Raw genomic sequence first — 18055 nt, 5'->3', positions numbered from 1 at the left:
CTGAAATTGAAGAAAGTAGGAAAAACCACTAGACCATTCAGGTTTGACCTAAATGGAATCCTTTACGACTATACAGTGGAAGTGACAAATAGATTCAAAGGATTAGATCTGATAGACAGAGTGTCTGAGGAACTACAGACAGAGGTTCATGACATTGTAGAGGAGGCATGGATCAAGGCCATTTCCCCAAGAAAAAGAAATGCAAAAAGGCGAAAAGGTTGATCTGAGGAGGCCTTACAAACAGCTATGAAAAGAAGAGAAGTGAAAGGGAAAGGAGAAAAAGAAAGATACATCCATTTGAATGCAGAGTTCCCAAGAATAGCAAGGAGAGATAAGAAAGCCTTCCTCAGCAATCAATGCAAAGAAACAGAGGAAAACAACAGAATGGGAAAGACTAGAGATCTCTTCAAGAAAACTAGAGATACTAAGGGAACATTTCATACAAAGATGGGCTCAATAAAGGACAGAAATGGTATGGACCTAACCAAAGCAAAATATTAAGAAGAGATGGCAAGAATACACAGAAGAACTATACAAAAAAGATCTTCATGACCCAGATAACCACACTGCTGTGATCACTCACCTAGAGCCAGACATCCTGGAATGTGAAGTCAAATGAGCTTTAGGAAGCATCACTATGAACAAAGCTATTGGAGGTTATGGAATTCTAGTTGGAATCATCAAATCCTAAAAGATGATGCTGTTAAATTCTGCACTCAATATGCCAGCAAATCTGGAAAACTCAGCAGTGGCCACATGACTGGAAAAGGTTAATTTCATTCCAATCCCAAAGAAAGGTAATGCCAAAGAATGTTCAAACTGCTACACAATTGCACTTGTATTCCATGCTAGGAAAGTAATGCTCAATATTCTCCAAGCCAGACTTCAACAGTATGTGAACCATGAACTTCCAGATGTTCAAGCTGGATTTGGAAAAGGCAGAGGAACCAGAGATCAAATTGCCAACATTTGCTGGATCATCAAAAAAGCAAGAGAGTTCCAGAAAGACATCTATTTCTGCTTTGTTCACTATGCCAAAGCCTTTGGCTGTGTGGATTACAACAAACTGTGGAAAATTCTTCAAGAGATGGAAATACTAGACCACTTGACCTGCCTCCTGAGGAATTTGTATGGAGATCAAGAAGTAACAGTTAGAACTGGACATGGAACAACAGACTGGTTCCGAATTGGGAAAAGAGTACATCAAGGCTGTATATTGTCACCCTGTTTATTTAACTTATATGCAGTATACCTCATGACAAATGCCAGGCTGAATGAGCACAAGCTGGAGTTGGTGATGGACAGGGAGGCCTGGTGTGCTGCAGTCCATGGGTTAGCAAAGAGTCAGACACGACTGAGCGACTGAATTGACTAAGAGACATTGGTTCGATCCCTGTGTCAGGAAGATTCTCTGGAGTAGGAATTGGCTGCCCACTCCAGTAATCATGCCCAGAAAATCCCGTGGACAGAGTATCAGTGAGTGCTTCAGTCCATGGGGTTGCAAAGAGTCAGACATGGCTGAGAATCAGACACAACTAAAAACCAAAGGTAGGGGGGAGGTCCTAAGATGGCAGAGGAATAGGACAGGGAGATCACTTTCTCCCCCAAAAATTCATCAAAAGAACACTGAATGCTGAGCAAATTCCACAAAACAACTTCTGGACGCTGGCAGAGGACATCAGGCATCCAGAAAGGCAGTCCATTGTCTTCAAAAGAAAGTAGGACAAAATATAAAAGATAAAAAGAGAGACAAAAGAGTTAGGGGTGGAGACCTGTCCTGGGAGGGAGTCTTATAAGAGAGGTTTCCAAACACAAGGAAACCCTCTCACGGGAGGGTCTGTGGGGAGTTTTGGAATCTCAGAGGGCAACATAACCAGGAGGAAAAATAAATAAATAAATAAAACCCACAGATTACATGCCTTAACAGCAGCTCCCAGCAGAGAAGTAGCCCAGACACTCACATCTGCCACCAGCAAGCTGAACAGGGAGGCATAGGCTATATTTCTTAGGGTAAGGACCGGGCCTGAATGACCTGAGGGCAATCTGAGGGAGCTAATGTGAGATAGCAACCCAAACTGTAGGATAGCCAGAGAGAGAGAGAAAAGAGAGAGGGAGAGAGAGAGAGAGAGAAAAAAAACTATCCCATGAAAAGCCCTAACCTAAGGCACTGCTGGCCCGCTCACAGAACAAAGGACTGAGCGAATACCAGAGGAGAGGTAGCCAGCTGTGGACCGGCCCATCCCCTGCCAGAGGCAGGGAGGCAGGGAGGCGGCGGCCAGAATTGGAAAGGGGCAATCTCGTCCTCAGAGACAGTACCCTCTACCAAACTGCGAGCAGGCTCCCAGTCGCTAACCAAGACTTCCTGGGATTCTGGACGGATGACATCCTCTGGAGGGTCGCAGCCAGAGATCAGCTCCCCAGAGGAGACACACAGCAGACCTGAGACGGCGCTCCCACTGTGCACCCAGGAAACCGAGTGGTTGAGACAGGGGAGGCCATAAGATGCACCCCTCAACCTGGGGAGAGTGCACTCGCCAAGCGCCTGGTCGCCTGAGCTGCTCGGACCTGGGAAGGGCACAAAATGCAGGCCCACCGAGTCTGCGCCGTTGTGGAATACCCGAGACCCTGAGCCAGAGCGGTTCAGACCTGGGAAGTGCACGCAACCCAGGGCCCGCTTTAGACAGTTCCTTGGCAGAGCAACCTGGAGCCTGAGCAGTGTAGACTGGGAAAGCACACACACCGTGAGCGGGGGCAAACCCAATGTGGCTGAGATAATGTGAGCACTCCCCACACACGCCAGTGATATTTATTTGCAGTCTTCCTCCCTCCCTACAGCACGACCGAACTAGTGAGCCTAAATAAGTGACCACCTTCACCCCTTTGTGTCACGGCAGAAATTAGACACTGAAGAGACCTACAAACAGAAGAAGTCAAAATAAACAGAGGGAACCGCTTTGGAAGTGACAGGTGCAACAGATTAAAACCCTGTAGTTAGCACTGACTATGTCGGAAGGGGCCTATACGTCTTGAGAAGTATAAGCTGGAACAAGGAACTATCTGAAACTGAACTGGCCCCACACTGCCCACAACAGGTTCAGAGAAATTCTTAAATATATTTTTACCATTACCATTTTTTAATTAATTTTTAAAATTTTTAAGTCCTCTATTACTCCTTTAATATTCACTTTTATAACCTACTATTACCTTGCAAAAAAAAAAAAAAAAGACCCTGTTTTTAAGGCAAACTTCATACATATTTTTTATAATTTTTGTGATTTTTTTTTAATATTGTATTATTAAGAGTCTAAATACTCTAGATTTTTAGTCTTTGCTTTTTGGCATTTGTTATCAACTTTGTACCTTTAAGAATCCAATCTTCAGTACCCATTTTTACTTAGGAGTGTGATAACTGGCTTGATTACTCTCTCCCCCTCCCCCTTCTGACTCTCCTTTTTCTCCCCCAGGTCACTTCTATCTCCTCCCCCCGCCCTTCTCTTCTCTACCCAACTCTATGAATCTCTTTGTGTGTTCCGGGATGTGGAGAACACTTAGGGAACTGATTACTGGCTAGATCTCTCTCTCTCCTTTTGATTCCCACTTTTCTCCTCCTGGTCACCTCTATCTCCTTCCTCCCTCTTCTCTTCTCTATGTAACTCCGTGAACCTCTCTGAGGGATCCAGACTGTGGAGAGCACATAGGGAACTGATTACTGGCTAGATCTATCTCTCCCCTTTTGATTCCCCCTCTTCTCCTCCTGGTCACCTCTATCTCCCTCCTCCCTCTTCTCTTCTCCATGTAACTCTGTGAACCTCTCTTGGTATCCCTCACTGTGGAGAATCTTTTCACCATTAACCTAGATGTTTTATGATTGGATGGAGTAGTCTTGAGGCTATTGTAAGAAGAAGACTGAAAACCAGAGGCAGGAGGCTTAAGTCCAAAATCTGAAAACACCAGAGAACTCCTGACTCCAGGGAACATTAATCCATAAGTGCTCATCCAAAAGCCTCCATACCTACACAGAAACCAAGCACCACCCAAAAGCCAACAAGTTCCAGAGCAAGACATACCACACGAATTCTTCAGCAACAGAGGAACATAGCCCTGAGCGTCAATATACAGGCTACCCAAAGTCACACCAAACCTATAGACATCTCAAAACTCACTATTGGACACTTCATTGTACTCCAGAGAGAAGAAATCCAGCTCCACCCACCAGCACACTGATGCAAGCTTCCCCAACCTTGACAAGCCACTCGTCCAACCCCACCCATAGGGAGGAACCTCCACAATAAAGAGGAACTACAAACTGCCAGACTACAGAAAGGCCACCCCAAACACAGCAATCTAAACAAGATGAAAAGGCAGAGAAATACTCGGCAGGTAAAGGAACATGATAAATGCCCCCCAAACCAAACAAAAGAGGAGGAGCTAGGGAGTCTACCTGAAAAAGAATTCAGAATAATGATAGTAAAAATGATCCAAAATCTTGAAAACAAAATGGAGTTACAGATAAATAGCCTGGAGACAATGATTGAGAAGATGCAAGAAATGTTTAACAAGGACCTAGAAGAAATAAAAGAGTCAATCAATAATGAATAATGCAATAAATGAGACCAGAAACACTCTGGAGGGAATCAACAGTAGAATAACGGAGGCAGAAGATAGGATAAGTGAGGTAGAAAATAGAATGGTAGAAACAAATAAATGAAGCAGAGAGGAAAAAAGAATTAAAAGAAATGAGGACAACCCCAGGGACCTCAAATCATAGGAGTCCCAGAAGAAGAAGACAAAAAGAAAGGACACGAGAAAATACTTGAGGAGATAAGAGTTGAAAACTAAAATGGGGAAAAAAATAGTCACCCAAGTCCAAGAAACCCAGAGAGTCCCAAATAGGATAAACCCAAGGCAAAAGACCCCAAGACACATATTGATCAAATTAACAAAAATCAGACACAAAGAACAATTATTAAAAGCAGCAAGGGAAAAACAACAAATAACACACAAACGGATTCCCATAAGGATAACAGCTGATCTTTCAATAGAAACTCTTCAGGCCAGAAGGAATGTCAGGACATGCTTCAAGTGATGAAAGAGAAAAACCTACAACCGAGGTTACTATACCCAGCAAGGATCTCATTCAAATATGAAGGAAAAATCAAAACTTTACAGACAAGCATAAGCTCAGAGAATTCAGCACCATCAAACCAGTTCTTCAGCAAATGCTAAAAGATCTTCTCTAGACAAGAAACACAGAAAAGGTGTATAAACTCGAACCCAAAAGAACAAACTAAATGATAACAGGATCATACTTATCAGTAATTAACTTAAATGTAAATGGGTTGAATGCCCCAACCACAAGACAAAGACTGGCTGAATGGGTACAAAAACAAGACCCCTATATATGCTGTCTACAAGAGACCCAACTCAAAACAAAGAAAACATACAGACTGAAAGTGAAGTGCTGGAAAAAGATATTTCATGCAAATGGAGACCAAAAGAAAGCAGGAGTGGCAATACTCATATCAGATAAATTAGACTTTAAAATAAAGGCTGTGAAAAGAGATAAAGAAGGACACTACATAATGATCAAAGGATCAATCCAAGAAGATATAATAATAATAAATATATATGCACCTGACATAGGAGCACTGCAATATGTAAGGCAAATGCTAGCAAGTAAGAAAGGGGAGATTAACAATAACACAATAATAGTGGGAGTCTTTAATACCCCACTAACACCTATGGATAGATCAACTAAACAGAAAACTAACAAGGAAACACAAACTTTAAATGATACAATGGACCAGTTAGACCTGATTGATATTTATAAGACATTTCACCCCAAAATAATGAATTTCACCTTTTTCTCAAGTGCACATGGAACCTTCTCCAGGATAGATCACATCCTGGGCCATGAATCTAGCCTTGATAAATTCAAAAAAATTGAAATCATTCCAAGCATCTTTTCTGACTACAACACAGTAAGATTAGATGTCAATTACAGGAAAAAAACTATTAAAAATTCTGACATATGGAGGCTAAACAACACGCTTCTGAATAACCAACAAATCACAGAAGAAATAAAAAAGAGGAAATCAAAATATGCATAGAAACAAATGAAAATGAAAACACAACAACCCAAAACCTATGGGACACTGTAAAATCAGTGCTAAGGGGAAGGTTCATAGCATTACAGGCTTACCTCAAGAAACAAGAAAGAAGTCAAATAAATAATCTAATTCTACACCTAAAACAACTAGAAAAGGAAGAAATTAAGAACCCCAGGGTTAGTAGAAGAAAAGAAATCTTAAAAATTAGGGCAGAAATAAATGCAAAAGAAACAAAAGAGACCATAGCAAAAATCAACAAAGCTGAAAGCTGGTTCCTTGAGAAGATAAATAAAATTGACAAACCATTAGCCAGACTCATCAAGAAACAAAGGGAGAAGAATCAAAGCAACAAAATTAGAAATGAAAATGGAGAGATTACAACAGACAACACAGAAATACCAAATATCATAAGAGAATACTATCAGCAACTATATGCCAATAAAATGGACAACTAGGAAGAAATGGAAAAATTCTTAGAAAAGTATAACTTTCCAAAACTAAACCAGGAAGAAATATAAAATCTTAACAGACTCATCACAAACATGGAAATTGAAGCTATAATCAGAAATCTTCCAGCAAACAAAAGTCCAGGACCAGACGGCTTCACAGCTGAATTCTACCAAAAATTTAGAGAAGAGCTAACACCTATCCTACTCAAACTCTTAGAAAATTGTGGAGAAAGGTAAACTTCCAAACTCATTCTATGAGGCCACCATCACCCTAATACCAAAACCAGACAAAAATGCCACAAAAGAAGAAAACTACAGGCCAATATCACTGATGAACATAGATGCAAAAATCCTTAACAAAATTCTAGCAAACAACATCCAACAACATATTAAAAAGGTCATACATCATGATCAAGTGGGCTTTATCCCAGGGATGCAAGGATTCTTTAATATCCACAAATCAATCAGTGTAATACACCACATTAGCAAATTGAAAGATAAAAACCATATGATTATCTCAATAGATGCAGAGAAAGCCTCTGACAAAATTCAACATCCATTTTTGATAAAAGCCCTTCAGAAAGCAGGCACAGAAGGAACATACCTCAACATAATAAAAGCTATATATGACAAACCCACAGCAAATATTATCCTCAATGGTGAAAAATTGAAAGCATTTCCCTTAAAGTAAGGAACAAGACAAGGTTGCCCACTCTCACCACTACTATTCAACATAGTTTTGGAAGTTTTGGCCACAACAATCAGAGCAGAAAAAGAAATAAAAGGAATCCAGATAGGAAAAGAAGTAAAACTCTCACTGTTTGCAGATGACATGATCCTCTATGTAGAAAACCCTAAAGATTCCACCAGAAAATGACTAAAGCTAATCAATGAATATAGTAAAGTTGTAGGATATAAAATTAACACACAGAAATCCCTTGCATTCCTGTATACTAACAATGAGAAAACAGAAAGAGAAATTAAGGAAACAATTTCATTCACCATTGCAACGAAAAGAATAAAATACTTAGGAATATATCTACCTAAAGAAACAAAAGACCTATATATAGAAAACTATAAAACACTGATGAAAGAAATCAAAGAGGACACAAATAGATGGAGAAATATATCATGTTCATGGTTGGAAAAATCAATATAGTGAAAATGAGTATACTACCCAAAGCAATCTATAGCTTCAATGCAATCCCTATCAAGCTACCAACAGTATTTTTCACGGAACTAGAACAAATAATTTCACAATTTCTATGGAAATACAAAAAACCTTGAAAGGCCAAAGCAATCTTGAGAAAGAAGAATGGAGCTGGAGGAATCAACCTACCTGACTTCAGGCTCCACTACAAAGCCACAGTCATCAACAGAGTATGATACTGGCACAAAGACAGAAATATAGATCAATGGAACAAAATAGAAAGCCGAGAGATAAATCCATGCACCTATGGACACCTTATTTTTGACAAAAGAAGCAAGAATATACAATGGAGAAAAGACAATCTCTTTAACAAGTGGTGCTGGAAAAACTGGTCAACCACTTGTAAAAGAATGAAACTAGAACACTTTCTAACACCATACACAAAAATAAACTCAAAATGGATTAAAGATCTAAATGTAAGACCAGAAACTATAAAACTCCTAGAGGAAAACATAGGCAAACACTCTCTGACATAAATCACAGCAGAATCTTCTATGACCCACCTCCCAGATAAATGGAAATAAAAGCAAAAATAAGCAAATGGGACCTAATTAAACTTAAAAGCTTTTTCACAATAAAGGAAACTATAAGCAAGGTAAAAAGACAGTCTTCCAAATGGGAGAAAATAATAGCAAACAAAGCAGCTGACAAAGAATTAATCTCAAAAATATACAAGCAACTCCTGCAGCTCAATTCCAGAAAAGTAAATGACCCAATCAAAAATGGGCCAAAGAACTAAACAGACATTTCTCCAAAGAAGACATATGGATGGCTAACAAACACATGAAAAGATGCTCAACATCATTCATTATCAGAGAAATGCAAATCTAAACCAATGAGGTACCATCTCTCGCTGGTCAGAATGGCTGCTATCCAAAAGTCTACAAACAATAAATGCTGGAGAGGGTGTGGAGAAAAGGGAACCCTCTTACAGTGTTGGTGGGAATGCAAACTAGCACAGCCACTATGGAGAACAGTGTGGAGATTCCTTTAAAAACTGGAAATAGAACTGCCATATGACCCAGCAATCCCACTTCTGGGCATACACACTGAGGAATCCAGAGTTGAGGGAGACATGTGCACCCCAATGTTCATCGCAGCACTGTTTATAATAGCCAGGACATGGAAGCAACCTAGATGTCCATCAGCAGATGAATGGATAAGAAAGCTGTGGTACATATACACCATGGAATATTACTCAGCTGTTAAAAATGATACATTTGAATCAGTTCTAATGAGGTGGATGAAACTGGAGCATATTATACAGAGTGAAGTCAGAAAGAAAAACACCAATACAGTATACTAACACATATATATGGAATTTAGAAAGATGGTAATGATAACCCTATATGTGAGACAGCAAAAGAGACACAGATGTATAGAACAGTCTTTTGGACTCTGTGGGAGAAGGCGAGGGTGGGATGACTTGAGTGAATAGCATTGAGACATGTATATTATCAAGGGTGAAACAGATTGTCAGCCCAGGTTCAATGCATGAAACGAAGTACTCTGGGCTGGTGCACTGGGATGACCCTGAGGGATGGGATGGGGAGGGAGGTGGGAGGAGGGTTCAGGATGGGGAACACATGTGCACCCATGGCGGATTCATGTCAATGTATGGCAAAAACCACTACAATATTGTAATTAGCCTCCAATTAAAATAAATACATTTTTTTAAAAAATAAAATAAATAAAGAAGAATAAAAACCAAAGGTACCTTCAGATTCATTGAACTCTCACATAGTGGTATCCTTCCCCTCAGCCCAGCTCTTTGTAGCATTTGCTTCAATGAAAAGGAAAAGCTGTATACACTGCTTAAAAGTCTTTCTCAAATATGACTCAGAACTACTTGAGGTAGTTTTAAAGCTATATATTCCTGGGTTCCATATCAGTTAAAAGATGTTTGCTTCTTGGAAAAAGAGCTATGACAAACCTAGACAGTTTATTAAAAAGCAGAAACATCACTTTGCTGTCAAAGGTCTATATAGTCGAAACTATGGTTTTTCCAGTAGTCATGTACAGATGTGAGAGTTGGACCATAAAGAAGGCTGAGCCCTGAAGAACTGACGCTTTTGAACTGTGGTGTTGAAGAAGACTGAAGACTCTTGAGAGTCCCTTGGACTGCAAGGAGATCAAACCAGGTAATCCTAAAGGAAATCAATCCTGAATATTCATTGGAAGGACTGATGCTGAAGCTGAAGCTCCAATACTTTGGCCACCTGATGCAAAGAACTGGCTCATTGGAAAAGACCCTGATGCTGGGAAAGATGAATGCAGGAGGAGAAGGGGGTGACAGAGGATGAGAAGGTTGGATGGCATGAACAGCTTAATGCATATGTTTGAGAAAACTCCAGGAGACAGTGAAGGAGAGGAAAACCTAGTGTGCTGTAGTCCAATGGGGTTGCAAGAATTGGACACAACTGAGCAAGTGAGCACAACAATATTAAACTTTAAGGGGTTTGACTCTCTGAGGTTTGAGCTTCAGGATCTACATTTTTCAGTCTCCCTGAGTAATTCATACATTCATTACAATTGTGAATTGCTGCTTTACGATAAGCATAGCATTACTGGTAACAGAGTTGTCTGGCAGCACAAGATAAAAAGAATGACTTCCTCTACTCCAGCTTTTATGAGGCCCTGTTATATAGCGCTGGCCAGATAAATCCTGACTTTGCTGCCACTGAGACCTCTGGGACCTGGATATTACTGGGGTAAGAAACCGAGGTGGTAGCTCTAGCCAATGAGACTGGTCAAGGCCCAGTTTTCTCATACCTGGGCTACAGGTGGAGAGCTGGTACTGCACCATCTGTATGGACCAGAGGCGCCATGAGGAGCTCTGCAGGGAAGCAGTGCTGAAATACATGGGCTCCCATTTCTGTGTGGGCAGTGCTTTTTCACCCTCAAAGTTTTTGGCTAACCAAAGGTCTCAAAAAACCAAAGAGAAAATATACCCTTTGCAGTGTCTCTACATTCTCTCCTGGGTTTCTGATAGAAGGTGATTTTATTGTGTGGCTTCCTATAAAAATCTTTGTCTTCCTTTCTTCTTTGTCTCTTGGTTCAGTTGCCATGATTCATCATTTCTCTACCCTTGTGCCTCACTCTTACTTTCATTTAGGTAACCTTATTTTCTTTCTGTGGTCTTATTATTTTCACTTTTCTGCCCACAAGTTAAATCAGTCCGTTTTTTACTTTGCCTACTCATCACATTCAAGAGCTGAGCTGTTTGGAATGGAATCTCACCTACTTCCACAGAGCTTTTTGCTATTTCTTGCTCTTATGACAAGGTCTCCAGGCAGCTGTGAGAAAACTGGCCTGTGTGAACTCTCCATTCCCTCAGGATTCTGCTCCAGACAAACATCGTGCAGAGATAACTCAGAAGCTTAAAAGAAGAAAAGAAATCCAGGAGAACATCAATGGAAATACCAAAAAAAGAAAGAAAGGATTAAAAAAATTAAATCCTCCATAAAAACAATTAAAAAAAAAAAAACTAGCAGAGATTATCAGAATCATCTCTTAGAATTCTGGAAATCACCAAAGGCTCTTTTCCAGAAAAAGGACCCTATCTCTTTAAGGACAGGAAGGTTTATAAGATTTTTACTTGTCCCAGTCCCATCCCATGTTCTCCGGCAAAGCAGTATCTTTGAAATCTAAAAGTCTGTGTTCCTGGAACAGGAAATTGGAACTGAATCTCTTTCAAAGCCTCATTTCCAGAAAAACAAAAACTGAAAAAAGTGTTACCAGCAAATCTGCTCTATGAGAAACACCGGAGGAAGTCATTTAGGCTGAAATCAAAGGATACTAGGTAGTAACTCGTATCCACATGAAGAAATGAAGTGCACTATAAGGGAAGTTTAAAAGTACTTAGAGATGAATGAAAAACAATTAACAACATAGCAAAATGTACCAGATGCTTTGAAAGCAGTGCCTGCCTGCGTGCTAAGTCAATTCAGTCGTGTCCAACTCTTTATGACCCTGTGGACCAAGGCCCAACAGGCTCCTCTGTCCATGGAATTCTCCAGGCAAGAATACTGGAATGAGTTGTCATGCCCTTTTCCAGAGGATCTTCCCTATCCAGGGATTGAACCCATATCTCTTATGTCTCCTGCGTTGGCAGGTGGGTTGTTTACCACTAGCACCACCTGGGAAACCCAATGAAAGCAGTACTAAGAGGGAAATTTATAGCCATAAATGCTTGCATTTAAAATGAATAAAGATCTCAAATCAATAACTAACTTTCCACCTTAAAAATAAAAAAACTAGAAAACTGGAAAAGAAAGAAAAACTAAACCCAAAATAGGCAGTGGGAAGGGATTAACAAATATTAAAGCAGAGATAAATCAATTCAACATTGTACTGAAGATATTAGTCAAGGCAATTAGGCAAGAAAAGGACCTAAGAACATCCAGATCAGGAATAAATCAGATAGTAGTGATCATTACATAACTTTATGAATAAACCAAAACTACAGATTTATAATTTCAGTGGGGGGTTTATAGTATGTGAGTTATCTCTCAATTGTATAAAAGTGAGTCTCATAGGTTGTTATAAAAATTCTGTTCATTTGCTTACTTGTTTGTTTAAAAAAAGAAAAAAAACCCAAAGGTCTGTACTAACCATTTTTCTTTGACTTCTTCCCTTTTTCCTATATGATATGTTATATCATGACTCACCGGTTTCCTTTTTTTTCCGCTAGCACATGGAGAGAAACATGAGGAATTAATTACCTTAGGAAGTCCAGATTCCCACACTATTAGTGAGGGACAAAAATCTTCAGGAACTTCTAAAGCAACAAGAAAAGGTAAAGAAAAGTCTTCTGAGAAAGAAAAGACAGCCAAAGAAAAACAAGCACCTCGCTTTGAGCCTCAGGTGGGTGCAAAGCTTTTTCTTATCAGAATCACTTAACAGCTTTAAGCTCATTGGGTCACTGTTTAACCTTATCTTTTAAGGAAAAAAATCGAAAAGTTCCATCTCCTTATGTCCAGCAATCATCTGGATACTTTAAATACATTCCTTGGACATCTTCTGTAAGCAGTCTTCTTTAGTTTAGTATCAAAAATCATTAATTGAGCTTTTAATAGGTAAGATGTTTGGGGGACTTGGATTTCTAATGTTAATATTATACAACCCTTACCTTCAAATAACTCACAGTCTCATGGAGGAGACTGAAGGAAAAAAGAGAGCTGTGATGTTACGTATGATCTGCACAGTGGTAGAAAGGATAGGTACCTCTGCCTAGAGGAATCCTGAACTGAGTCAGTGATCAAAGACATGCTGAGGCAAAATCCAACACAATCTGGTTTTTTAGTCGCTAAGTTATGAGGTAAGAGGCTGGAAGGGTAAGTAAGGGTCAAGTGGAGAGGAGCCTTCAAGCTTGGTTAGAAAGGTGGGACTCTATAAACCAGGGATCTGATTCTAAATTTTTTCACTGCCAGTTAAGTAATCCCAATGATTAGGGGTAAGGAGGAGTATGTGGGTGGGAAATTTGAGAAGTATGAGTACAATCCTAAAGATACTCAGATTCAAGCTGTTTAAACACTGAACTCAAGGCAAATAATCTGTAAGGACAAAATCTTCCGTCATTGGTGATTGCAGCTTAGGCTATGCAGGGCTGGGAGGTGGGAGGTGGGGCCTTTAAGAAGTGTATTGGCATGATGAGATTTACATTTCAGATACCTTGATGACATTTAAGGGTATGAAATTAAAGGCAAAAAGACTAGAGATGGGAAGACCATCAGAAAGCAGTGCAATAGTCCAGACAAAAGAGTACAAGCTGTTTCAGATACAGGTCAAAGAAAGGAAGAAGACAAAGAACTAGCTAAGAAACAAACTCAAGATGTAGTTATTAATCCAAAGGGATGACAAACAGCAAGAAGGAACAAAGGGTATCTCCCAGCTTGGTTAACCAAATAGTATATTGGTAGTAAAACAGACACTAAAGAAAAATGAACAGATTCAAAGATGATGACTCCATTTTCCCATACTCCAGTCATAGAAATACCTGTCCACTTGCATTTTCAAGATGTAATTTCTTAGCTCTTGGGGTGTGCCTTTGGAAACATTGAAAGGTAAATAACCTTAACTTAACTTCCACTGGCTGCAAGAAGAAGTTGAGGGGCTGGTGGTGTTCAGGGTGCTGCTCATCTGTTGCATTGAAAGCTCAGCTGTTGCAAGACAGCTCCAGTCCAATGTCAGTGCCAGGAAGAGGAGAATTGCCACTGCTACAGAAGCAGTTTCAGCCTGCATCCCATAATGCAAATGGTTGTTTGAAGAAGTAGAGAAGCAAGCAACTGTATTTCTTAGGCCCACCTCAGCATTATTGGAGGATAAGCCACATCAGCCTACAAAGAAGATTTTGTATAAGCAAAATGAAATGTAAACAGACCAAAATGAAGCACATACTTCAAGTAACACTGGTACTCTACAAGCAACCAAGGTTTATATATTAGAATTTTTAAATTTAGCATTTGTGCTCCTAAGGGATTTAGAAAAGTGAGCATTCATATGTCACCCTTGAAATTTGTTTCAAAGACTGTTTTGGCAATCAGAATGAAGTGATTTCTTTAGCTCAATAAGGCAAGTTATCAAATATTAAGAAAAGTATCCTATAGTGGCCGATGAAAACAGGTAAATGTTAAGCAAACTGCCAAATCTCTGAAAAAATAGTGTTAAATCAGCAGAAAAGAGAAGTCAGGGTATAAAGATGGAGAAAGAGTAAACAAAGTCATTTTCATAGCATAAATGGTTTACCCACACAATTTGTAGAGTCATTCTACCTTTTATCAAATCATATTAATTCATACTTGAAAGGTGAGGGGGAAAGTCTCGAAAAAAGGAAATAAACATTTCCAAGACAAATTATAAATTGAAAGTAGAAACACTGAAAAGAGAAAATACAATTCTTCAGTTACTGGTGTCCTGACTTGCAAGAAGCTAGACTCAGAATCTTCTTTATATGCTGGGGACAAGTCTGTAAGTCCAAGTGGGTCACCTGAGCTTCCTCCGGTTTCTATTAATACTAAACAAAGTACTGCAAATTCGCTTACTCATTTCAATGAAGGTGGATGAGCTTTAGTGTAGGTAGTTACATTGGTGTACTTGTTACCAAATTAAAGTATGATTCAGTTCCAGGAAGAGGAAGTTAAAAGTAAGCAAGACTAGGAGCAAAGACAAAAATGGAGAGAAGAAAAAACATTTACCTCTTCAACAAGAAAAAACTGCCAGGATAAGTATTGATGACAGAATCTGGGCATTCATTCAAGCATTAAGAACAACTGACCCAAAGCTCTGCGTTAATGGATTGAAGAAGTGACTTTCATCTTCAAAAATTTCCTCAGGGAAAAGGAGTGGCTGCCAAAGAAAGAATTATTCCATATTTTTTAGGACTGAGACAAATTAAAGATGGCATTTTTCAGACTGCAGTTAGAAAAATGTTGGCTTTACTTTGGCTACATGAATCCAGTGAAAGGAAGAATTTGCACAATTGATGATGGAGGAATAAGGGATGTGACAGCTCTTCAGACATTATGGAAATCAGTGGAACTTACACACAAACCAGTTTATCAATTCTTTGACTTCATTTGTGGTGGAAGTACAGGCACCATAATAGCTTCATGTTGGAATCGTTTCATATGTCCTTGGGTGAATGTAAGGAACTCTGTCAAAAATGAAGATAAGATGTGTTTTCACAAAATGTCATCATTGGAACTGTCAAAATGAATTGGAGCCCTGCATTTTATGATAGTCAAACTTTGGGAAATATTCTCAAGGATAGAATGGGATACACACTAATGATAGGAATAGCAAGAAATCCCAGAAGTCTTAAGGTAGCTGCAGTAGGCACCATGGTAAACAGAGGGATAATGCCCAAAACAGCTTTTACTACTAGCTCTTAGTAGTTGGAAGGCTGTCAGTATAAGATGTGGTAGGCCACCAGAGCTGCATCTGCTGCTCCAGGCTACTTTGCAAAGTGTGCATTTGGAAAATGATCATCAAGAGGGAAGTTTGCTTCCAACAAACCCTTCAGTATCAGCAATGAATGAATGAGTGTAAATGTCTTTGGTCAGACATCCCATTAGTGTGCCTAGGACGTTGAATGTTGGACATTGGACGTTATGAAAGTGATGTGAGAAACACTGTGACAGACACACACTTGAAAACTAAGCTGAAGTTACCAACAGTGCTGCAGATACAGAAAAACCCGTATAATACTTGACGTTCTGTTATTTCCTGTTACCCATTTTAGATTCAATCCCATAATGTGCAGACACTTACCTCTAGATGAAAGCTGAAACGAAAACCTGGATAAGATTCAGGTAAAAGGGTTGAAGTCCATAGAAAGAAAATATGGAAAAAATGGAAAAACTTGCAAAAAATATTGTCCAGAAAAGTTATTCAGAAAGCTAATGATTGGATAAAACTAAAAATGGACATGTGTGAAAGCCTTCTCTTCTTTTCCAAACTGTGAGGAATGCATGCATATTCTCCAAAATGAAAGTCTGTTTAGAAGATACATTAAGTTTAGTATGGAATTGTGGGATTCAGCATGAGGTAACTTTCAACACCCAAGAGTTCTAGGGAATCCTGAAAAAGATGATGTTTAGACCATCAGCTGAGGCACAAAGGGTATGTTTGCTTTCAGAATTCATATGGGAGTTGGGTTTTATGACAATAATAATGAACTAAGCTTTAGGAATCTTAATATTATACTAGCTGATTTTAGTAGCTTTTGGAATGATATTGTTGGTTGTTTGAAAGTTTGTTAACATATGAACCAGATGTCATATACTTTGCATTTTTGCTTTAGTCACCAAAATCATGTTGAATTTATTTGATCACTGGTCTTATTTCATATGAAGAAGTTAATCTCTTCCTAAATTTACATTACTTATGTTCTCACTAGCTGTATTCTACAGTCCAAATGTTGCCTTTTAGTGTAATATCATCTGAAAAAAATGCAGAAAAATGGAACATTCTTTATCAAATTACAATTATGTTTGAAATGTGAAAGAATCAGATGATATTTTCTATTCAAAATGTGTTTATTGTAACATTATGTGGCTCAAAAATATAGATGAAGTTCCAATCAACCACTTTTTTTGCCTTGAAACTTCAAGATAATGTTTAGTGTTATCTTTTCTAAATGTAACTCCAGTTTATCTTTCACTGATATAAAATCAATTATTTGAATTTCCTGAGAAAATAGTCCTGTCATTAACAATTACAATGAAACTATTCCAAGTTAAAACAAATAAGCTAAATTCAATCCATAAATTCTTACAGACATGTGGCCTTCCCTTAGTTCTTCAAAGTGTTCCCTTCCCTAATCAAAACTTTATCCTGGAGAAGTTTCTTAAATATTTCTTTATCAAGCAGTATGAAAGATGGCAAGAGCTTATGTGCTGTGCTTTAGAAAGAACAAATAAAAGAATTTCCAATTGTGAGATTTAAATTTTCATCAGAGTAGTAAGGGAATATTGTAGAAAGCTAGGAGATCTTTTTGGTAACATTAAAATCAAACTGCTTATGAAACTTTATTCAGTGTCCTCCCCCCACCCAATCTCCACTTCCCCATCTGCATTATGTAATATGGATAATTGACATTGTGTCAGTCTTATGGAAAGTGCTAGAAACCACATCAGATTCAAGTTCCTCTACCTACCAGATTACTACCCATAAGTCTCAGTTTTCTAGACATTTTCAAGTCCTATGACAATCAGCTCCCAGTCTAAGGTGCATGAAAGTGATCCTACAAGACATCAAAATGTTATCTTTCATAACAAATGTATATCAATATATTCAGGCTTGGAAATAACTATTTCTGCCCTCATGTAAAGAGATGGTATAAATGAGCCTAAGTGGAATTTAGAATTATTTATAGTCTTTAGTTGAGATTTGCATACAGTGAAATACAGCAATATTAAATATATACTTCAGTGAGATGAATTTTGACAAGTGCACTCATCATGTAACCCATGTCTCTGTCAAGGTTTAGGTTATAGCCCATTTCCCTAAGCTTAGCAATTCCCCTAAACCTCCCCACAGTGGATTCTGTCATCCCCATACCTCTCCCACAAGCAAGTTTTGCCTGTCCTGGAATTTCATACAAATGAATCATACAAGATATACTATTCTATGCTCAACTTCTTTATTTCAGTCTGTGTGAACTTCAATCACATGATGGTGTGCATTAATAGTTTATTACTTTTTAATGTTAAGTAGTAGTCCATGTGAGCTTCCCAGGCGGCTCAGTGGTAAAGAATCCGCCTTCCAAGCAGGAGAGATAGGTT

General features: G+C 38.8%; 1 protein-coding gene and 1 pseudogene across 1 annotated transcript in view; both read left to right on the top strand.

Annotated features, from left to right (window-relative positions):
- ADGB (androglobin) overlaps window positions 1-18055 on the top strand; it is a 170472-nt gene that overhangs the window by 135583 nt on the left and 16834 nt on the right. Inside the window, exon 30 of the mRNA XM_065927758.1 lies at window positions 12463-12635. Coding sequence (XP_065783830.1) covers window positions 12463-12635 — 173 coding nt within the window. The remainder of the gene's footprint in view (window positions 1-12462; window positions 12636-18055) is intronic.
- On the top strand, window positions 12922-16233 carry LOC136162910 (calcium-independent phospholipase A2-gamma pseudogene; annotated as a pseudogene).

This window comes from Muntiacus reevesi, chromosome 3 (genome assembly GCF_963930625.1).
Source record: "Muntiacus reevesi chromosome 3, mMunRee1.1, whole genome shotgun sequence".
Taxonomy (NCBI): domain Eukaryota; kingdom Metazoa; phylum Chordata; class Mammalia; order Artiodactyla; family Cervidae; genus Muntiacus; species Muntiacus reevesi.
Note: the sequence above shows the minus strand (reverse complement) of the source record. Positions and strands in the feature narration are given on the sequence as shown.